This window comes from Trichoderma citrinoviride (assembly GCF_003025115.1).
Source record: "Trichoderma citrinoviride strain TUCIM 6016 unplaced genomic scaffold BBK36scaffold_2, whole genome shotgun sequence".
Taxonomy (NCBI): domain Eukaryota; kingdom Fungi; phylum Ascomycota; class Sordariomycetes; order Hypocreales; family Hypocreaceae; genus Trichoderma; species Trichoderma citrinoviride.
In genome coordinates, this window is record NW_020194710.1 from 1,057,982 (window position 1) to 1,078,681 (window position 20,700).

Consider the following 20,700-nt stretch of genomic DNA (forward strand, 5'->3'; position numbering starts at 1 on the left):
CCGATGCTGGCCCCCCGTCTCAGAAATCTTTCCTCCTTCATCGCCACGACCAGCCATACTATCCCTCGTCTCTACCACACGTGCCCATTATGGCCTCTTCTGTGTAAAGCGTCACGGCTTTTGCTGTGGCTCTTACCCAGGTATCACGCAGCCATGGCGTGGAAGAAACCCGGGATACTGACAGGGCCGCCAAAGAACCCCAAGGATGACTCAAGCTTTCCGGGCCTCAAGCCCGCCGGCGCGGATGCGACGACCAAGATTGAGTACGAGGAGCTCCAGAGGAACGAGATTTTTGCCCTAGAGGCCATCTACGGAGATGATTTCATCCAGCACACCGCGGCGCATAGCGCTTGGAAGGTAACCTGCCCCAAGTGTGCAACCCCCACGCTGGCGCATATCGACTTACACGCAGTTCTAGAAGTCCGATCCCTCATTCGATATTCGGATCAAGGCTCCAAGCGATGAAGAGCTTGCCGTCACTGTCAGCTTTACTCTGACGGCGACGTATCCAAAGACACCGCCGCTCATGACGCTCAAAGGCCAGCAGTATCTGCGCGAGGTCACTGCGTTTAAGATTCAGAAGTTTATGGAAACGCAGCCCAAGATTTTTGCCAAGGAAGCAGAAGAAATGATATACAAGATTGTCGAGGGCATCCAGGACATCCTTGAAGATGCTGCGCAGGCAAAGGCATCTGGTAAACAGCTGCCATCGCTGGAAGAAGAACGTGACAGACATGAAGCTGCCTTGGCAAAGCTGGCACAGGAGCAAAAGGAGAAGGAGAAGCAGCTGGAAGAAGAGGAGTTGAAAGAAAAAGAGAAGGCTGCCGCTGAGGAACTGCAACAGGAGCTCCAACGGCAGAAGCAAAAGGCGCGAGAGTCAAGATTCAGTCGCCGCTCAAACGGCTTGAGTCCCCATCGGCCATCCTCATCCTCAGTGTCGAACGGTGAGACGATTGAGTTCGATCAGTTTTGCACTATGAACGATCGCATGGGGAACGCTTTGACTTTCAGGTCCGTCACAGGCAAGACTGATCCACGTGCTGGAGAGGCTTCCACCGTGTATACTGTTCGCCCAGTGCTCTCTCATGGTCAAGGCAACCAGCAGTTGGCGTTGAAGGAAGTTGTCCTGCGCCCAAACGGAAAAGATCAAAAAGAGTTCAAAAAGCAGCTGCAGTCTCTAGAATCTCGGCTGCAGGATCTCAAGATTGGCACCAAGGTCCATCACCGACACCTGGTCGACATCCTGGATTTCAAAGTCGAGAGTGGTGTAGCTGCTGATCGTCCTACAGCCAACGCGTGGACAGTGAGGGTCCTGACCCCTTTGGCAGAGAGAGGCTCTCTGGAGGAATTATTGGAGTTGGCGGGCCATCTCGAGATAGGAAAAGTTCGCTCCTGGACAAGAGATCTCCTAGATGCTCTCAACTTCCTTCACAATAAGAACATTGCACACCAAGACATTCACGCCAGGAACATTCTTCTCTTTAGGGAGTCTACTGGAGAAATCATACCCAAAATCTCCGATGCTTCATACCAGAGAGAGATCCTCAACCTCGGCTCCAAAAAGCAAGGCCCCCCTGGGCTCGCTACCGCAAAGTCTGCCTATTGGCTGCCACCAGAGATCGCCGCAGCTACCAAACCTCAGTACACATCCAAGTCGGACATCTGGGACTTTGGAATCGTCTTTGTGCAGATGGTATTCGGCTTGGATGTGCTTCGCAAGTACTCGTCTCCTAAGAATCTGATGGAGTCGGTGATGCTCTCCCACCCCCTCCAGGAACTGGTTAGTCGTTTCTTCAAAGATGATAGGCAGAAGAGACCGAGAGCATTCGAACTTGGTGCCAGCGAATTTCTAGCGACAGATGCTCCCGTCCTGTTTGAAGACAGCCATGCCATGCTGGCTCACAGCCCGTCCGTCAATTCTCTGCAGTCCCTTCCCGTGAGGCTCAGGAGAGACTCCATGACGAATAGGTCCTTAACGGTGTCTCGGTACACAGAAGACTTTGTGGAAGAGGGAAGACTTGGCAAGGGCGGGTTTGGCGAAGTAGTCAAAGCCAGGAAGAAGCTGGATGGCCAGATATACGCCATCAAAAAGATCACACAGCGTTCGCAAGCGAGTTTGTCGGAGATCCTCAAAGAAGTTCGACTGCTCTCGCAGCTTAGCCATCCCGCAGTGGTACGGTATTACAACACCTGGGTTGAAGAAATCCCAGATTCGGTTGATACCGAGGGTGAAACATCCACGGATGACTATACTGAGGATACCCGGGACACGGGCAACGAATCAGCTGGCATTGACATCCAGTTCGCTACGAGCACTGGTGGCCTTGATTTCATATCGTCCAATGCCGCAGCGGAGTTCGACTATGACACGGACGACGACGACGATGACGAGGAAGATAATGATTTATCCGATGACGAAGAGGACGACGATCGAAGCTCAATTGTGGACTCTGCCGGTCATCGCGACAAGCATCAAGAGAAAGAGAGGTTGGCTGCCATCCAGCGGCGCACTCGAATGCATCGGTCCTACCGGACTGTTCTCTACATCTCTATGGAGTACTGCGAGAAGCGGGTACGTATAATTGGAAACTCATCACCTATGGAGCGGCAACTGATCATAGATGCTAGACTTTGAGAGATCTCATCGCACGGAAGCTCTACAAGAATACTCCAGAAGTTTGGCGTCTTTTCAGGCAAATCCTGGAGGGCCTGGCGCACATTCATTCGCTGAGTATTGTTCACCGCGATCTAAAGCCAGAGAACATCTTCATTGCCAGCAGCGCCGATGGCGTGGACAATGTCAAGATTGGCGACTTTGGGCTGGCAACCAGCGGCCAGTTCTCCGTGGATCGGGCCACTGTCAACGGCTATGAGGCCGACGACATGACCAGAAGTATCGGAACCGCCTACTACTCTGCTCCAGAAGTGAGGTCCGCATCCAACGCCACGTATAGCACCAAAGTCGACGTATGTTTCTGCCGCTTCCTCTAGCCTGTCTCCTGCAAGCTAACATTTCCACAGATGTACTCGCTCGGAATCATCTTTTTCGAAATGTGCTACATGCCGATGATGGGCATGCAGAAAGCCGACGTCCTTGGACAGCTTCGACGTCCTGTTCCTGTCCTCCCCTCGGATTTCAGACCTGCCGAAAAGACACAGACCGAAATCGTTCTCTCACTTGTTAATCACAACCCCAAAGAGCGGCCATCCAGTGCTGATCTTCTCAAAAGCGGCAAATTGCCCGTCCAGATGGAGAGCGAGACTATCAGGCGGACATTGGCAGGGCTGGCAGACCCCAACTCGCCGTACTATCGGAAAATGCTTTCAACGCTCTTTGCTCGGCCTGTGGAGGCAGCCAAGAATTTTGCATGGGACATGAATAGTGTCACGCCCAGTGCTGCTGAGCTTTTAAACCAAAGCATCGTCAAGAATGCGCTGGTGGCCATCTTCCGCCGGCACGGAGCTCTCGAGGCAACACGAACGTCCATCTATCCCAAAACTTCGCACTATGCTGACAACGTCGTACGACTTCTCGATTCCAACGGCACCGTTCTCCAGCTTCCCTATGACCTTACCATGGGACACGCCCGAATGTTGGCAAAGCACTCACAGTCCCATCCGCTGCAGCGTACTTATACGTTTGGCAGCGTGTTCAGAGACAAGCAAGACACAGGGCAGCCTCAAATGTTTGGCGAAGTGGATTTCGACATTGTGACGACGGACACGCTGGACCTTGCGCTGAAGGAGGCCGAGGTCTTGAAAGTCTTGGACGAAATTCTCCTTACCTTTCCATCCTTGTCTGCCTCTCAGATGTGCTTCCACATCGGACATTCGGATATCCTGCAGCTTATTTTCGAGTATTGCGGTATTCCGACTTCTTCCAGAAGAGCAGCGGCAGATGTCCTGTCCAGACTCAACATTCACAACCATACATGGCAGAAGATTAGGATGGAGCTCCGGTCACCTGCCGTTGGCATCTCAGCTACCAGTATTGACGAACTCCAGCGTTTCGATTTTCGAGGTACGAGTTCACCGTGCGTGACAGTAATCACCCGACACAGACTGCTAACTTGATGATGCCAGACACACCAAACAAGGCTTTTGCAAAACTGAAGCTCGTCTTTGAGGGCAGCGATATGTATCAGCGTGCCTCGTCGACAATAGCACACCTCAAGGAAGTGGTTGAGTATACCAAGCGACTGGGCATCAGTACCAAGATCTACATCAATCCTCTCAACAGTCTCAAGGAAGCCTTCTATGTCGGTGGCATCCTCTTCTCGTGCATCTACGATAAGAAAGCCAAGGACGTTTTCGCGGCAGGTGGCCGATACGACCACTTGATCAATGAGCAGCGCCCCAAAATCGGAGGACAATTTGAGAAGCGCCATGCCGTCGGATTCAGCCTGGCTTGGGAGAGGCTGGCAAAGACGCCAAAATCTGGCGGCTACTCGTTCCTGCGGAAAGGCGAAGAAGACGTGAGCAGTATGTTCAGCAGTAAGCGGGTAAGTCGACTACTACTCCCATGTGAGACCCTTCTAGATTTTCCTGCTGACACCTGAAATGTAGTGCGATATACTGGTGGCCAGCTTTGATCCCGCCACCCTCCGTTCCTCTGGTATTGAGGTTTTACGATTGCTTTGGTCACACGATATCAGCGCAGAACTCGCCAGAGACTCGAGGTCCCCTGAAGACCTGATGTCGAAACACCGGGATGAGAGCTACTCTTGGATTATCATCATCAAGCAAGATTCTATGCTTAAGATCAAGACTGTAGGGAAGAAGGATGTGCCGGACGTGGATCTTCCCATGGCGCAGCTTATTTCTTGGCTAAAGCCCGAGATTCGAGACCGGGATATCAAGGCCGCGACCAAGTTCCGCGGAACGCCCGAGCCTGCACCGCAAGGCGAGAAAGAACATGAGCAGGAGGTCAAGATCTTGGTTGCTCAGACCAAGAGCAAGAAGTTCAATCGACGAACAGTGGTGGAACAGGCACAAATCACAGCGGCTTCGTTGATGAATTCGTTCCTCGAAGGTCCCATCTTGGCTGTCGAGACCAGCGACCACTTGATGGAGCTGGTACAGAACACGAAGCTGTCGGACCCTGAAAGCTGGCGCAAGGCTGAACATAGCGTGACGACGTCGGAGAAGAAGAATGTGCGCGAAATCCACGACCAGCTGGACACTTGGAGGTACAAGTACGAAAAGAAGGGCGGCTCCAAGCATTCATTCTTGTACAACTTCCGGTCAGGCACCTGCATGTACTACGATTTGTCGGGATGAGGAGGGATGTGAAGGGTGAGCGAGGGGTGTGATTTGGAGAGGTTGAATCCCGAATGTGCTTTGCTTCGAGCGATGTATGTATGTTGGTTTGCTCATACTAAAGATGCTATCTATTGCTGGATTGACACGGTTTGCAGGCGGCAACGATTGGATGGATACCTTATGGCAGACTACTAGCTCCGTACTGGGTGTATATAAGGCAATTGGAAGTCACTGTCCATGTATGCAAGGGAGATTGGTACCTTATATATGGTCCTTTACTTGCCCCGTCCTCGTAGCGTATCACCGGCCGCCTCCCCCTTATGATTCGGCACAGATAATCTCTTGAACGGCGATGCTCTGGCCGCTGCCCGATTCTAGTTACAGCTGTCTGCCCAATGCAAGTTGTGCCACCCATACAATTGACGAGCTGAGGCTGGAGCACTTGAATTCGCCCTTTGTATCGGCCTATGAGTGCGTATCGTAAGAACTTGGTGGAAAGCCAGCCCGGCTGGATGGAATCATATGGAAAGCCGCTAGTTGTCTGGCCTCTTTTCGCCCCCTTGAATCAGCAATTGGCAATCCTTTTTACAATCTCTTCGATGGCTTGATGACAGTAAGCATTGAGCAGATCTTGATGCTTAGATCGACGGCTGTTGGTTCTTGCAGTTCCAGGTTAGCAGGAGGCTGGCTAGCTCTCGGGCTCCTCCGTAGTGTCAGTGCCTGTATCAGTAGTAGTAGCACTATATTGCATTCCTTGTGGCGGCAGAATATGATGACCCTCGAGGTTGATGGCCAGGTACCTTGATGGCGGACCATGGGTAACATCAATATCGCACCGAGTACGGAGTACCTAGTGGAATGGTTCTTCCCTGGGAATCGTCATGAATGGCGCTTGTGCGGACGCGAGATTCATCCAGACTCGAGCCCTCGTTCCCCTTGCTCAATTCTTCGTATTGATAATCCAGGCGAATGGCCGTGGCGGCTACAGTTACAAAATGATATATTGAATCAGGCCTGGCCCCTGCTGATCGTACCGAGCAAGTACTGCGGATAACCAGCGCTCCGAGAGCGGTACCTGGCAGTGACCTCACTCCGTAACGTGCCAGAATCCCCAGGCCAGCCCAGCCCCTGCAGGCGGAGGCCCTGGGGTCGGGTCCCGTCAGATCAATGGAACGTGCAACTCCAGCCGCTGCCCACAGGCGCCTCCAGACGTTTCACCGCCCGGGACTTGCGGCAGTCACCTGCTGCAGCCACCTGATGCCGTCACATCGCTGGTGCCCCGGCTGAGGTTCGGAAATTCCTCATCCAGTCCATCTACCCTCTCGGGCTCTCGCGAGTCTCTACTCTTTTCCTTCTTTGCCTCTCTTCTACCTCTTCAAACCTCGGACCTCGACTATCCCACGCCCTTGGCGACCCTTCCTACGCCTCCCCGTCGCCGCCCAACGCCTATCCCTCAAACGACATCGACTCTCCTACTGCGGCATCCATTCATCCGCCCCTTAGAGTCTCCCTCCCTCCTCGATACCCAAGCCCGACGCCGCAGCTTCCGTGCGTTGAGAAGAGCGGCACAGCGAAGAGCAAAGAACAAAACGGACACGAGATCTCTGTCTATACACATTCTTGAGCATCATGGCCCAGAAGCGTCTTATGCAGGAGCTACAGTCCCTTCAGAAGGAGAAATGGGTGGACATCACAGTAGGTACTCCTGGCTCGACCGTAATCGGCCTTGCGCAGATTCTCTCTTGCTTACAAAACCATGACAGACGGACGAAGCCAATCTCCTCAAGTGGAGGATCGGTCTGTGGGTGGTCAACCCTGACAGCGTTTGGCACGGAGCCTTCCTCAAGGTAAGACGGTCTGGTCTTGATCCCACCTCAAAGGCAAACGTGCCTTGGCAGGATGCCCCTGATGACTGACATGAGATCCCTAGGCCGAGATGAGATTCCCGTCCGACTACCCGTATCAACCACCGGCGTTCAAGTTCCTGACACCCAACATCATCCACCCAAACGTGTATTCCGACGGCAACCTCTGCATCTCCATCCTCCACAAGCCCGGCGAAGACGAACAGTCCGGCGAACTGGCGAGCGAGCGATGGAACGTCCTTCACGGTGTCGAGTCAGTCCTTCGATCTGTCCTCCTCTTACTGGATGACCCCGAGATCAACTCAGCGGCCAACGTCGACGCCAGTGTGCTGTATCGAGACAAGCGCGCCGAGTATAACGCGCTGGCCAGGGCCACGGTGGCAGCGACTCAAAAGCATATCCCGGAGGGCGCGCATATGCCTACCATGGCCGAACTGGCTCCAGCACCCATGAAGCCCGTCGAGGATGACTCGGACTTCTGGAACATGTCAGACGAGGAGGAGGACTTTGGCGGGAGCGATAGCGATGAAAACTTGGAGGACTTTGAGGACGAAGAAGAGGAGGATGATGAGGATGATAAATGAGCAGCCTTCCTCCGACGGCATCCTATCACCTATCTACCTACCTACCTTTCTGGCGTATCCGTTTGACGGCGTTTGGCGGCTTGTTTCCTCCCCTTGCGTGAAACGGCTTGGGAGATGTTTCGGTGCCACGGCGTGGCATCTCTACTCTTGGACCACGGAAGGATCTGAATTGGTTTTTGTTTTTGCTTGTTCCTTTCTTGTCCGCTTTGCGTCTACATTTGCCCTTGCCTCTCTAGGCCATCACTTGCATCTCTCATCTTAGCGGGTTTTGTTGTTTACCATAGCTCGAGTCTGAGAGCAGCCAGATTCACATAGAAGACAGAAGCGTATAGACGCGCTGATACACTAAGCAGATAAACGGACCTCCTTTCCATCTACTCTGAAGAGACATGAACCGAAAGAATCAAGCCACGTACATAATATCCAATTACTCTAGTAGTTGGAGCACTGGAAGAGGCGACGCTGTGATGACTAACGTTGATTCACATCTGGCAGCCTTACAGGTGTTCAGCTTACCTAGACAATGCCCGTCTTATTCATCACCGGCATATATGCCAAGTCATTGGATCAGAAAAGCTGCCACCTCTTTGACTGATGCCTTAGTAGCAGCACCTATGTGATAATACCTATACCAGATTGTTGTTTATGCGATTACATGTATGGATGCTTCGCAGCAGTGCTCAGCTGGTTATTCCCAGCTGCCCCTCATTAATCCGAGTTCGCTGGCTGGCGCTTATCTTATCGCCCAGGGCAATGTCACTGGTCTCTCACTGACGTTTTGCCCGCAGCAGGACTGGGACCTTACCTAATAAATGACCACTGCAACTTACCGTAACTCAGCTCAACCAACATCCACAGCTGTTTCCAGGTCTGCTAGGTGGGAGCTTGCGTACCTTTTGCTTGCTGGCATCGCTTCTTCACCCTCCGGCCTTGCTTTCCCGACCTTGCCCCTCCTTGCTCGCCTGACTCGTCGCCGGCCTCGATAGCTTCGTTCATGTCTCTGGCCCGCGCACGACGGCGGTCCTGGAGCTAGCCTTCACCATCCTGTCCCGCGAAAACGAGAGGGGGAGAAGCAGAGGGACAGGGACAGGACTCGAATCCAGGCACTTCCTGGCCCGACAAGTCAAGACATCGGATCCAGCGCAGCAATCTTTCTTGCACCGACAATCTCAGCGTTGTCCATATAGCTTTACGAGCGGCCGTCAGTCGCCATGGCCTCCATGGAGCCCTCCGAAGATGACATCTCGCAGGTCGTCGACTTTGCGGGCCTCAACCCGATCGATGACCGCGCCATGATTATCAACGCGCTCAAGGTTCGTGTGAACCCGGTGGCAGGCTCGTTGTGGTAACTGACATGATGCAGAATAACAACCGAAACGTCGAGACCGTCGTTATGCAATACTTTGACAACTCCGAGAGTGTATGCGCCTTCTGCCACAACCCCTCTCGCCTGGTGCCACGGCCGAACAGCGCGATACTGACTTGACTGATTGCAGTTTCGGCAAAAGTATACCTCGGTGTGGAACGAGTCCATGTTCTCTGCGGACAGAGACGGTGCGAACAGTAACAATGCTGGCATTTGTATGAATGAAGCGCTATTCATGGAAGAGGACCGTCTGATGGCTGACGCTCTGGGCAGCATTCCACATTGAATCATTAAACGGCAACGATATCATACAGGGAGTGACGCCTCCGCCTAGTTACGCTGCTGGAGCCCCGTCGAGACCCCCCTCGCGGTCTAACAACCGGTCCCCACTGGGGAGGATGGTTGAATGGACTGCGGGTGATACAGCTGGTAGTGCTCTAAGCGCCCCTTATTTGGACTCGATTGGACTATTCTGACATGGCCGGCAGGAGGAAACAACATTCATTCTCAGGAAGACGAGGATATGCAGCGAGCATTGCGAGAATCAGCACAAGAAGCGGGGCTGTCGCTTCCTCCACAAGAGGCCGGCGTCATCGATCAGTCAACTTCAACGCCGTACTTTGGTCCCGCAAACCGCTCCGACTACGATCAGGACAACTGGGCTATGGTCATCGCCGGGCAGAACAGATCACAGCTGAATAACGCCCCGTCACCATCTCAAAGAAAGCGAGATCCCGAAAGCCCAGCATTTTTGATTCAGGGGTCCAGCTCTGAGGGATTCCATAGTTTGGGTGGTCTGCTGACTATCCTTCACGAGATTCCCTTGGCAAGGAATATCTTCCTGCAATATGGTTCTCCTGCGAATTCGTATGGGTTTAACAGCGAATGGTGGAACGGACAGGAGATTTTACCGCCGGAGGCTCTCCGCCAAGTATACACCGACGGCACGGCAGAGGGCGACGACTTTGTTGCGAAGCCCAACTTTGAAGACGAGCTTCATCGACTGATGGCGTTTCTTGACTCGACCGAGAGGAGCTATGCAACGGTCAGCACGCTGGCAGAGTTGATTCCAGACCCAAGCTCTGGCATGGAGAAGCAGTTTTATGCCAGACTGGGAGACACAAGCGATGCGCTGCAACCGTTATATCAAGAGGCGATCCTGCTCGACGTGGACGACGATGTGGTCCATCAAGAGGCCAAGTTTGGGGTGCTGGGTTTCGACCACTCGAGGGGCGAATACGCCCACATCAAAACACTCTACGAGGCCTTTGATCATATGATGTGGAGTGACATCTTGTCCTGGCACGACGCAGACGAAAAGGCCAAAATCGCGACTGTTAGAAAAATGGGCGAGGTTCTTGTCATCAAGGTCGGCAACCACGGCCCTCAAGACTCGTTCGACATTCCGACACACCTATACCCGGAGCGCTATCTGGCCAGCCGTAAGGAGGAGGCTAGGAAAATAGCCACGGCGATATTGGAGACCAAGAATGCCATCGACAGTGTGACGACGGAGGAGCGGCGCCTTCAGGAATGGCAGGATGACTGGAACCAGCTGTCATTCAACAAGCAGGAGATGATTCGCGAGGTTCAAGACCAGTGGAAGGCATTTTCCGATTATCTTGAGACCGCCGGGCGGTTTCAAGGCATGGAGGCTGCGGGATTTGACACGAGCAAGTATCCCAACTATCGAGATGCTCCATGTGAGATGACGGAGGAGCAGGCCAAACTCTCCGGACAGGTCAGCGACGTGCTTTTACTGACTCAGCGGATCATGTCCGATATGGAAGCAAGAACACAAGGTAAGGACACTTCAGAAGCCCGTTAGGGAAAGAAACGACCAAAATCGTGTACTAATGAGCCGTTCTAGATCTCCGTGCGCAGCTAGAGCAGCTTCAAGCCAAGCAACGATTTCTTGGAAGGCTCTTGACAGACCCAGACAAACAAGGCCGGCCGAAGCCAATGACGTGCAAGAAGTATCAGCTGCGAGGTGTGGCAACCGAAAGAGATGTGATTTATGTCTGCCAACGTCTGGAGCCGGAGTCCACAGAGGCGGAAGATGCAAAACCAGCAGTCGATCAGTGGTGGCGGCTAGAATACTGTCCCCACGAGGACGTGCCGGTCAGATCAGAGGTACGTGATTTGCCTTTCTTGTCCACAACATGGCGAAGTTTGTGCTAATGTTCTTGTAGAAGGTAGAAGTTGAAAGGGTCCTAAGAGACGTTTGGCATGAGACAAAGATACCAGTGCTCGTATACGCCACCGAAGAAGCAGTCTCTACTCCAAAGGCGCCCTTGTCGGATGCTCTGAACATGTTTGTCAGGTCGGATAATAAGGCTTTCCGCCAGGAGCTCAAGAAGCCCGCCACCGACAGCAGGGATGAAAGAAGGCATCCGGACCCAATCTCCCCTTCTAAGAGGAAGCACCGAGATAGCATGGATTCCATGGATACTAATCGAGCTTCGATCGGTAGTGAGGACAGGAATCCCTTTGAGCCCGTGTTTGGCGACCAAATGGACCAAGAACTGGCAGAACTATCTGGAGAGACGCCTGAATACGTTGGCCCTGGCACTGAGGTACCATCTGAAGGTCATGGAATCCCTCCGCCCTTGCCTAACCGGGACCAGGCGCAGATGGCGGTTGAGTCTGCGACTCTGACACCCGATACGTTGGCGGCAGACGAGGGTGAAGTGCAAAACCCTACTTCTCCCAAGGACAGGCAGGCAGATGATGCGGCGACTAAGGCTCCCGAGATGCAAGAGCGGATTAGGCCACCGTCCATCATCCGGCCACCACCGCCGGGGAGCGAAGGGGGCAGGGAGCTGAGCATGGACATGGAAATTCCAGATGTCCAGGAATAGACGCTGTACAAGAGGGTATATACGGCTCGATTTGCTGCAGGAAGGCAAATAACTGAAAAAGGAGTAATGGGGTTGCGTTTGGACATTTCAGGAAAGGAAAACCCACTGAGAAAGGGCCGTCAACTGGGAGTGGAGGGGGAGAATGCTTCGGAGCATAAGGGGTTAGCTATTTGGTGATTTCCAGTGGCATTGTACTCGTAGCATTTGTAATTCAGCGGCCTGCCAGTTGGCTTTGAATTGTAGTGTTGTTTTTGCCTTGTTGTCCATGCCTCGGGTTTGGTTACCATTTCATTTGACCCAGGTACCTGTGCAGCTGCTGTGATTTCTCTGTCAATACCTAGTACATGCATCTGGAGTTGCGAATATCTGGGCTGGTGGCGGTACGACTCGTGGTGAGCACAGCTTGGGGGCGTGGAAGACATGGAAGCTTCTAGAAGCTTCCATGAGCGTGGAGAAGAGCTATAGCAGAAGCCCGCCTGAAGCTGTATGTACCTCGTCTCGTCTGGGGGCCCAAAACGTACTCGTACGATTGTTACAGGATATCGCTCACGAATGGTGCTACAGCTTGCCTGATGACTGCTAACAAAAAGTGTCTCATACGTATGTATGTATGTGCTCCCGTGCAGTAATACGGGATGCTGTATGTGCCAAAGTTCTTGAAGGCCTCTGGTGAACTTGCATGTACAGTACGGAGTGAAACAGTGAGGTACCTACTACTATGTCGAATATTGAGGGACCTGGGAAACAATTTGACAAATCCAAACAATGCAGGGGTGATTTTAGAAAAAGAAAATAAAGCAATATGTCGATTTTTACCTTGACTTGACTGGACATATTTGGCGGTGGCTGGGGTATTTGTGAGAGGGGGACCAATGGGTTTGATTGGCATGTTTGATAGACAGCGCATCCGCAGTTGATGGATTGGCAGAACAGCGTTGTTGAGAGCCGGGTTGCGTCTTTGACGGGTCATTGCCAACTGGAGCCTAGTGCTGCCAGCGAGCTGTTTAGGTCCCAATTGATGGTTATTACGACCTTAGTTTGGCGGGGGAGGTTGGTTGGTGTCTTGGGATGGAATCCCTGTAGAGTAGAGAGTGTCGGGTGAGGGTTAGAGGAGCAGGAGGAGGAAGAGGAGGATGCTGTGACGGAGGGAATGGTGATACCGGTGCTTGTATGCTACGAGGCTGTATGTTGGCTGGAGGTTTGACGAGATGAGATTCATGAAGAGGTGGAAGATGGTGTCGGAAAGAGTAGATTGGCATTCGGAGTTGAGAGGTCGAAGCCGTCCGTCGTCCCTCTCCCGGCAAGGCATCATCACCTGCCCAACCTCGGGAGCCACCTTCACGAACAGAATCACCTGCTGCCAATCACTCCAGCTCCAGTCCAGTTCATCCAGAGAAAACCCAAAGGGATCAACTGCGACTTCTCCCTGGACCCCTTCTTTTGCCATCCTCCAATCTGCGTTAGTAGCAGCAGCACCAGCAGCAACGGAAAGGCACCGCACAAAGCAAGGGATATATGTATGTATGGTGTTGGCCATCCATCCTATTGCTGCGCTGGCCTGCGGTTGCAAGCAAGCTGCACGCTGCACGCCGTGTCCGCATCAAATCACATTCATCTTACATGGCCCTTCTCCGTTGTCGCCGCACCGCCCGCGCCGCCTCCTCTTTTTCTGTCTGGTCGAGTCTTATCGTTGTTTTGCTTTGAGTGTTGAATGATTGGTCTGTAGAGGTTGTGGCCATCCCGCATCCCCGACTGTCTATCAAAGGGCCGGAAGCCATCCCTACCTACACCCAAAGGTTCGTGCGGGTAGAATTGGATACATATACTAGCATCATCACGTCCGAGTTCCCCTGGTTTTCTATCTCCGACCGTTGTTATTGTTATTCCAAGAAAAGGCCTCGGTATTATTATGAAGTTCGGACATGCAAGGTAATAGTCCTTGTCCCCGCCGATCCAAGAAAGAAGGCATATTATATTCCATCACGGCTGTCGTGCGTCATCGCCCGGTCGCGGGAAGCTTCTACAAGGTCCCAGCAGCAGCAGGCGGCCCCACCACCGGCTCACCTTTTGCTGTAACCTGACCACTTCCAGGCCCCGAGGCAATATTAGTAGCAGCGAGGCTTGCTCATTCTCTCACTCCAGGCTTTTTTCCGCTCTCACTTTTGTTTCTCCCCAGTTTCCCCCTCCATTATCTATTCGGTAGCCCGATTTCCTTCCTTCTTCCCTTTTCCCCCTTCACCTTTTACCACCTCCACGATATTCTTCCCATCCAAAACAAAAGAGCGATACCATCCTTTGTTGCACTGCTCTTTTTGCTGCCTTTCTACTGACGACCCTGACATCTTACGTCTCGTGTCTTACTACTATATCGATTCACTTCCCGTGGCAAGAAATAGCTGGGTTCGGCCCCCCACTGCTGCTAGAGAGCTCGTCGACCCATTTCCATCACCATGGTGAAGGAGACCAAGCTCTACGATACCCTGGGCGTCAAGCCCGATGCGTCGCAGGACGAGATCAAGAAAGGATACAGGTAGGTTGTCTCTTTTTTCCCTTTGTCTTGCACCTCATCCTCTGCTTTGGCGGCGCTCGCCCTTCTTGTCGTCATACCTGGGCGTAAAACAAGCTGGGCGGCTGGGTGGCAATTGGGCTAGCAAACGGCTACTGGCATGACACTTCCCCCACCACAGCTTCCCGCCCAACTAGCCCACGACGCCAGACGGACACAAGAGATGACTTGTTGATCTTGATGCTGACCACAACCTGCACTACAGAAAAGCTGCTCTGAAGTGGCACCCCGACAAGAACAAGGACAACCCCAACGCCTCGGAAAAGTTCAAGGAGTGCTCGCAAGCCTACGAGATCCTGTCGGACCCTGAGAAGCGCAAGATTTACGACCAGTATGGCCTCGAGTTCCTGCTGCGGGGTGGTGCCCCTCCGCCCGAGGGCGCGACTCCAGGTGGCAACCCGTTCGCCGGTGCTGGCGGCATGCCTGGTGGCTTCGGCGGCTTCGACTTTGGCGGCGGCATGCCGGGAGGCGGCGGCACCAGGACCTTCCACTTCAGCACGGGCGGCGGCGGCGGCAAGGGTTACAACTTCATGAACCCCGAGGACCTGTTTGCAGAGTTCACGCGCAGCGGCGGCATGCACACGGGCGGCGGCGGCGGTGACGATGACGACTTTGGCTTCTTCTCGTCGTTTGGCGGCGCCGGCGGCCCGCGGCCAACTCGGACAAGGACGAGATCCAACTTTGCCGATGCGCAGCCCAGACGCGAGCCGACGCCCGAGATTACGACGGTTGAGCGGCCCTTGCCCCTCACTCTGGAGGAGCTGCACAACGGAACGACCAAGAAGATGAAGATCAAGCGCAAGACGTTTGATGAAACTGGCAAGCGTGTGCAGACGGACCAAATCCTGGAAGTGCCCATCAAGCCTGGCTTGAAGAAGGGCTCCAAGATCAAGTTCAACGGAGTTGGCGACCAAGTAGAGGGTGGTAGACAGGACTTGCACTTTATTGTCGAAGAGGTAAGCAATCAGACAACTTCCGCCTATGCCGATTGATGAAGTCCCCGAAATCGAATGGGAGTCGCTAACCAACTGGCTTACAGAAAGAGCATCCTTTGTTCAAGCGAGAGGACAATGACGTTGTGCACACAGTCACTCTGGACTTGAAGGAGGCCTTGACCGGATGGAAGCGGGTGGTGTCTACCATTGACGGCAAGCAGATCAGCATAGAAAAGGGCGGTCCCACGCAGCCCGGCAGCGAAGATCGCTATCCCGGACTGGGCATGCCCATGACGAAGAAGCCCGGCCAGCGAGGCGACTTCATCGTCCGCTACAAGGTCAACTTCCCTACGAGCCTGACGCCAGAGCAGAAGCAGAAGCTCAAGGAGATCTTGTAAGATGGCTGCTTGCACTGTCTGAAAGCATCAAACACCAAACAGAAAAAAAGAAAAACAAAAACAAAAACAACTTCACACAAAGACAGAGGGCTTGGTATGCGGGACATGAACAGGACCTCGAGAACCGAGTCGCGCGATCCCTTTTGACAAGATGGGGAATGAATGTCCGCGCAATCAGGCATCCCCTGACAGCCGTTACATGCCGCTGACGATGATGATGATAAGCTGGCGTGTTTTTCCTTGCTTGTCCTTTTCTGTTTTTCTTTTTCTTCATTCACCTTTTGTCATGTCAAGAGGAATTGACCCAGGAGTAGAGGCGTTTAGGGATGCATTACTGGCAGAGTTCAAGGCACGCGGTGGATTTCTTTGTTGACACGAGTGAGACGATATCACCCAGGATTTGTAGTTGAGTTATACAGACTACGTTGATGTCGAAGTCGGTGCTGCGGTGATACAGCACCGGCGGGATGTGGTTGACAGCGGAGGAAATGTCATTGCTTTTGATACACTGCGTCTCTATAGCTTATTCTAGCTGTTTATAACCGCGTGCTCTGATGTGACTATGACTGTACATGTTTGTAAATAGCTTCAAGCGTATTCATCAGTTGATATCTACTAATGTATGTATCAATTTCTTCTACACTTTGTCATCATATTACTCAGTTGGCAGCCGTTACTAACCTGGGGTAATGCGGGTGATGACCTACATAGAGAGCCCTTACATGCCGGGTCTCAGCCACGACGGGGCGTGTCCAGCTGCGTTTCAAGGTCGTTGGTCACGAGCAAATTGAAGGCATGACGAGGATTCCAGCAAATGGAGCTGATGAGCTTAACTCCATATTGCTGTTGGCCCCCCCAAGAAGCGAGGGAATTTTGACTGCAATATGGGGAATGATGCTCTATCGGAAGCTGTTCACTTCGGGGGTCATCATCCGCAGGTACAAAGTTGGGAAGTTTGCAGTGACATCTTGAACTTCGGTTGGAGCTTCTGATTACTAAGTATGTACAGGAGCAATTAAAACGACGGAGTATTAGCAGGGGTGGAAGAGGGGCGATGACGACACTGTGGGCTGCGAGGGAGGGGGGGCTTTGGAGGGGTAAAGAAAGACGAGGGACAGGACAAGGGACAACGGGTAAATAATGGTGATGGATGGGACGGGAGTTTGACCAGAATGGTGGTGGTGATGATGACGGTTTGAGGCTAGGCAAGGGGGTGAGTACAGTATGTACGAGTATAGCGTATGGTATGAAAGGAGGGGTTGGAAGAAGAAGAAGAAGAAGAGCTTCGGCTGTGGGCATGGAGATGAAGCGTTGAGAATGGGGGGGGGTTTTTGGCATGTGAAGCTGGAGAAAGTCGTGGTGAACAACTCAAGTACCCGAAGGCTGTTGTGATGCCGAGGGCAATACGGAAAAGGGAACACAAAAAGGCAAGCAAGATTTTTTGGGGGGGCAAGGATAGCCGCCTTTTTGCTGTACCGTAGAAACATGCAAATTGTCCTTGAACACTGAATTGCGCGCAAAGTTTCACATGAGGTAATTGTACCGCATTGTCTTTCCCCCCTTGAGAGTGCTGCCCTTTTTGATGGGTGTGGGGGAGTGGGAGGTACTGTAAGTTGGGCTTGGCTTACTTTTGCTTGTAAGGCATGGCTTATATACTCGATGCCTTGCCTTCTTGTTTCTTGTTTCTTTCTGCTTCTTTTCTTTCTTCCTCTGTAGACAACTTCGATTTGTGGCAGTACACACGCTCCAATCTTTCCTTTCTCCTTTTCGATATCCTCTCTTAGATCATAAACCCCATCAATTGCTTCAAGATGCCTGAAGTAAGCTGCTCCCCAATCTCTTACCTCCCTGCACCTCCCTCTATCCCCTCAGCACCAGCTAACCAACCCCCCAAAGATCAAAGCCATCCTCTTCGACTGCGACAACACCCTCGTCCTCTCCGAGGAGCTCGCCTTCGAGGCCTGCGCAGACCTCATCAACAAGATCTGCGCCGAGCGCAACGTCACCGTCCACTTCACCGGCGAGACGCTCATCCAGGAGTTCGTCGGCCAAAACTTCCGCGGCATGCTCACGACGCTGCAGAAGACGCACGGCATCGACATTGCGCCCGACGACCTCGAGCGCTACGTCCTGCAGGAGGAGGACGCCGTCATCGCCAAGCTCAAGGCCGCGCTGAGGCCGTGCCCCGGCGTCGACGCGCAGCTCGAGGCCCTGCAGCGGGCGGGCAGGTACCAGCTGGCCGTGGTGTCGTCGTCGGCGCTGCGGCGCGTGCGCGCGTCGATTGAAAAGGTCGGCCAGGACCGGTTCTTCCCCGGGGACGTGGTCTTCTCGGCGGCGACGTCGCTGGAGAAGCCGACGAGCAAGCCGGATCCCGCCATCTACCTCCACGCGCTGCAGAAGCTGGGCAAGAGCGCCGAGGAGAGCGTCGCGGTGGAGGACAGCAAGAGCGGGACGCTGAGCGCGACGAGGGCGGGCATCAAGACGATTGGCTACGTCGGTCCGTATGCGGACGACAAGAAGGGGGAGATGGAGGGGGTGCTGCGGGAGGCGGGCGCGGTGGTGATTATGCGCGACTGGAGCGAGTTCCCGGCGGCCTTGGCCAAGATTGAGAAGGGCGAGGTCTAATACCCTTTGGTTGACGGTTGGGAGGATTTTATGAGTTCATGATATCAGAGGGACTTGGGGGCGGGGGAGCTGCTGGGCCACTTGAACAACTTGTGTTTTGTTTGTTGTTGGCGTGGTTCATAAAGGACCACAAGAGATGGGAAAGAAAAGACGGACAATGGCAGATGCTAGATATGAATAGACATGACGCAACGAATTGACGCTTGTTGAAACCTATTAATCTATCTATCTATATACAAATATACATATGTATATATATATATATTTGTGTGTGTGTGTGTATATCCAATCAGTAGAGTTGTTCAAGGCTAGCTCCTCCAGTCTATCAGGAAGCTATTCACGCTCTGCAGCGTACTCCTGCTCGGATTCGCCTCGGGATACGCCGTCATCACCGCCCCGAGCCGCATCTTGACCAGCGTCTTGGTAAACGACGGACCCTCATCAGGAGCACGGACGCGACCCTTGTCGTGAAAGAGGTAGCACGACAGCGCCAGGGCGACGCCCACGGAGAGATCTCTGCCCGAGTCACAGGCGACGACAATCTGAGGCGGCGGCGTCGTCGTCGTCGTCGTCGTATTCGTATCGTCCGAAACGGGGTCTGAATCCTCACTTGGCTGCTGTTTGTTGTTGTTGTTGGTGTTGTTGGTGTTGTTGGTGTTGTTGGTGGTGGTTTCGCGCAGAAGGAGGAATTTGGCGGCAAAGGAGCAGATTTCGGGGAGGGCGAGGCGGAGGTTTCGGCTGGCGGTCTTGTGCTTGCCGAGGCCGACGCGGAGGAGCGTCGGGGAGAGGAGCCATGATTCCTTTGGGGTTTGGGTTTCGGTGAGGAGGATGAGGCATTCTTTGTTGGGGGGTTGCTCTTTTGACTCGCGTTGTTCCAGGGGTGATGATGATGATGGCGGTAGTGAGATGTCGAGGGGCGACAGAGCTCGAACGGAAATGTATGGCGTGAGATGCTTTCTCGGAAGGGAAGAAGCTTGCCTCTCAGCACCATCGCCAGAAGAAGGGGCAGCAGCAGTCTTGGCGGCTTTGGCCTCTTGGACTAACTTGACAATGAGCTCCGGCAGCTGACCTTCCGAAGCGGAGAGGAGGGTCTCGGCATTGGCCCAGAAGACGTCCGGGGTGAGCCCCATGGCCCAGTTCTCCGTGTCGTCGCCGGCGCCTTGGATGTAGCCCCCCTCGTCGACCTCGCTGCCGACGACTCTCCTGCTGGCGGTGCAGCAAATGACGGGTCTGTAGTCCTGGAATATGACGCCCCGGTCTTCATCTTCTTCGTCTCCATCGAGGTCGTCGTCGTCGTCGTCTTCTTCTTCATCATCATCCGGAGATGGTGATGATGGAGGAGGGGGGAGAGAAGAGTCCTGCGTGATCCATAGCGGGCGGAGGGGCTTCGTGAGAGACGTGGGCAGGTTGAGGTTGAGTTCCTTGAGGGAGGACAGGAAGGACGGGATGAGGGCGGTGATTTGGGAGTGCGTTGATGCGGGGAGGTAAGGGGGCAGGAAGAGGTTGGAGGAGAGCGGGTGGGAGGGGAGGAGGGCGAGGTTGAGGACGGTGCACCAGATGGGGATCGTGGTGGAGAGGGCGTCTGGCATGCCTGGGTTGAGACTGTTAGCATATGATGTTGGAAGAATTGGAGAGGGGAGGAGGAGGGGACTTGCGTTTGCCGCGGCGGGTGGAGTCTACGATGATGATGCTGGTTGTATGTGTCCGTGTTAGCTGCAGCTTTCATGGTGTTTGAAACCAGAGACATTGAATGAAGTGAAAGTGGAATGGACGTACCCGTCATTCTCCTCAATCATGTCAATCAAATGCAAGTTCAACCTCCTGGTACTAAACTTCCACGCCCGCTCATGCCCATCCGTGCTCTTAAAGTACGCGCTGCCGTCCTTTTTCACCGGCGGGATGTACCAGCTGCCGCAGCGCTCGTTGGCCACCAGCGGCCTGTTTCTCCTCTTTCCCTTCTTTGGAGGAGAGGGAAATGCAGAGGCGACCTGGGCGACAAAGGAGGCGTCGGCGTGGATGGACTTGAGGCGGTTGCCGGGCGTGAGGGTGCTGCGGCGGAGCTGCGTGAGGAGGCTGGAGATGGAGGGCTGGTTGGAGAAGAGGTTGTCGTCGTCTGATGGCATTTTTTTATGATGGTGCTTCTGATTTGATGTTAGATTATATGTCGTGTGTGTGTGTGTGTGTGTGTGTGTGTGTGTGTGTGTGTGTGTGTGTGTGTGTGTGTGTGTGTGTGTGTGT

General features: G+C 53.5%; 6 protein-coding genes across 6 annotated transcripts; 5 read left to right on the forward strand and 1 right to left on the reverse strand.

The window, feature by feature from the left end:
• Nucleotides 1-153: 153 nt before the first annotated feature.
• Nucleotides 154-5,280, forward strand: BBK36DRAFT_1110485 (translation initiation factor kinase; the record flags this gene model as incomplete). Its single annotated transcript, XM_024889592.1, has 6 exons — nucleotides 154-357; nucleotides 419-2,572; nucleotides 2,629-2,967; nucleotides 3,022-4,021; nucleotides 4,084-4,502; nucleotides 4,567-5,280. 6 exons carry the CDS (start codon nucleotides 154-156, stop codon nucleotides 5,278-5,280), a joined length of 4,830 nt encoding a protein of 1,609 aa, XP_024752893.1.
• A 1,611-nt stretch (nucleotides 5,281-6,891) lies between these two features.
• BBK36DRAFT_1110987 (hypothetical protein) lies at nucleotides 6,892-7,711 on the forward strand (the record flags this gene model as incomplete). The annotated part of the gene is made up of 3 exons (XM_024889648.1): nucleotides 6,892-6,957; nucleotides 7,026-7,109; nucleotides 7,193-7,711. 3 exons carry the CDS (start codon nucleotides 6,892-6,894, stop codon nucleotides 7,709-7,711), a joined length of 669 nt encoding a protein of 222 aa, XP_024752894.1.
• Nucleotides 7,712-8,922: 1,211 nt separating this feature from the next.
• On the forward strand, nucleotides 8,923-11,938 carry BBK36DRAFT_1165829 (hypothetical protein; the record flags this gene model as incomplete). Its single annotated transcript, XM_024894825.1, has 6 exons — nucleotides 8,923-9,024; nucleotides 9,075-9,164; nucleotides 9,392-9,506; nucleotides 9,566-10,879; nucleotides 10,948-11,210; nucleotides 11,270-11,938. The coding sequence occupies 6 exons, from the start codon at nucleotides 8,923-8,925 to the stop codon at nucleotides 11,936-11,938; spliced, it is 2,553 nt and encodes an 850-aa protein (XP_024752895.1).
• Nucleotides 11,939-14,214: 2,276 nt separating this feature from the next.
• BBK36DRAFT_1134262 (DnaJ-domain-containing protein) lies at nucleotides 14,215-15,837 on the forward strand (the record flags this gene model as incomplete). The annotated part of the gene is made up of 3 exons (XM_024892249.1): nucleotides 14,215-14,468; nucleotides 14,710-15,460; nucleotides 15,544-15,837. Coding segments are annotated over 3 exons (1,119 nt in total), but the record flags the coding sequence as incomplete, so codon positions are not given.
• A 1,811-nt stretch (nucleotides 15,838-17,648) lies between these two features.
• On the forward strand, nucleotides 17,649-18,462 carry BBK36DRAFT_1138001 (HAD-like protein; the record flags this gene model as incomplete). Its single annotated transcript, XM_024893210.1, has 2 exons — nucleotides 17,649-17,657; nucleotides 17,734-18,462. 2 exons carry the CDS (start codon nucleotides 17,649-17,651, stop codon nucleotides 18,460-18,462), a joined length of 738 nt encoding a protein of 245 aa, XP_024752897.1.
• A 301-nt stretch (nucleotides 18,463-18,763) lies between these two features.
• Nucleotides 18,764-20,585, reverse strand: BBK36DRAFT_1187659 (initiator tRNA phosphoribosyl transferase; the record flags this gene model as incomplete). Its single annotated transcript, XM_024896545.1, has 4 exons — nucleotides 18,764-19,316; nucleotides 19,395-20,053; nucleotides 20,201-20,420; nucleotides 20,451-20,585. 4 exons carry the CDS (start codon nucleotides 20,583-20,585, stop codon nucleotides 18,771-18,773), a joined length of 1,560 nt encoding a protein of 519 aa, XP_024752898.1. The 3' UTR covers nucleotides 18,764-18,770.
• Between the last annotated feature and the right edge of the window lie 115 nt (nucleotides 20,586-20,700).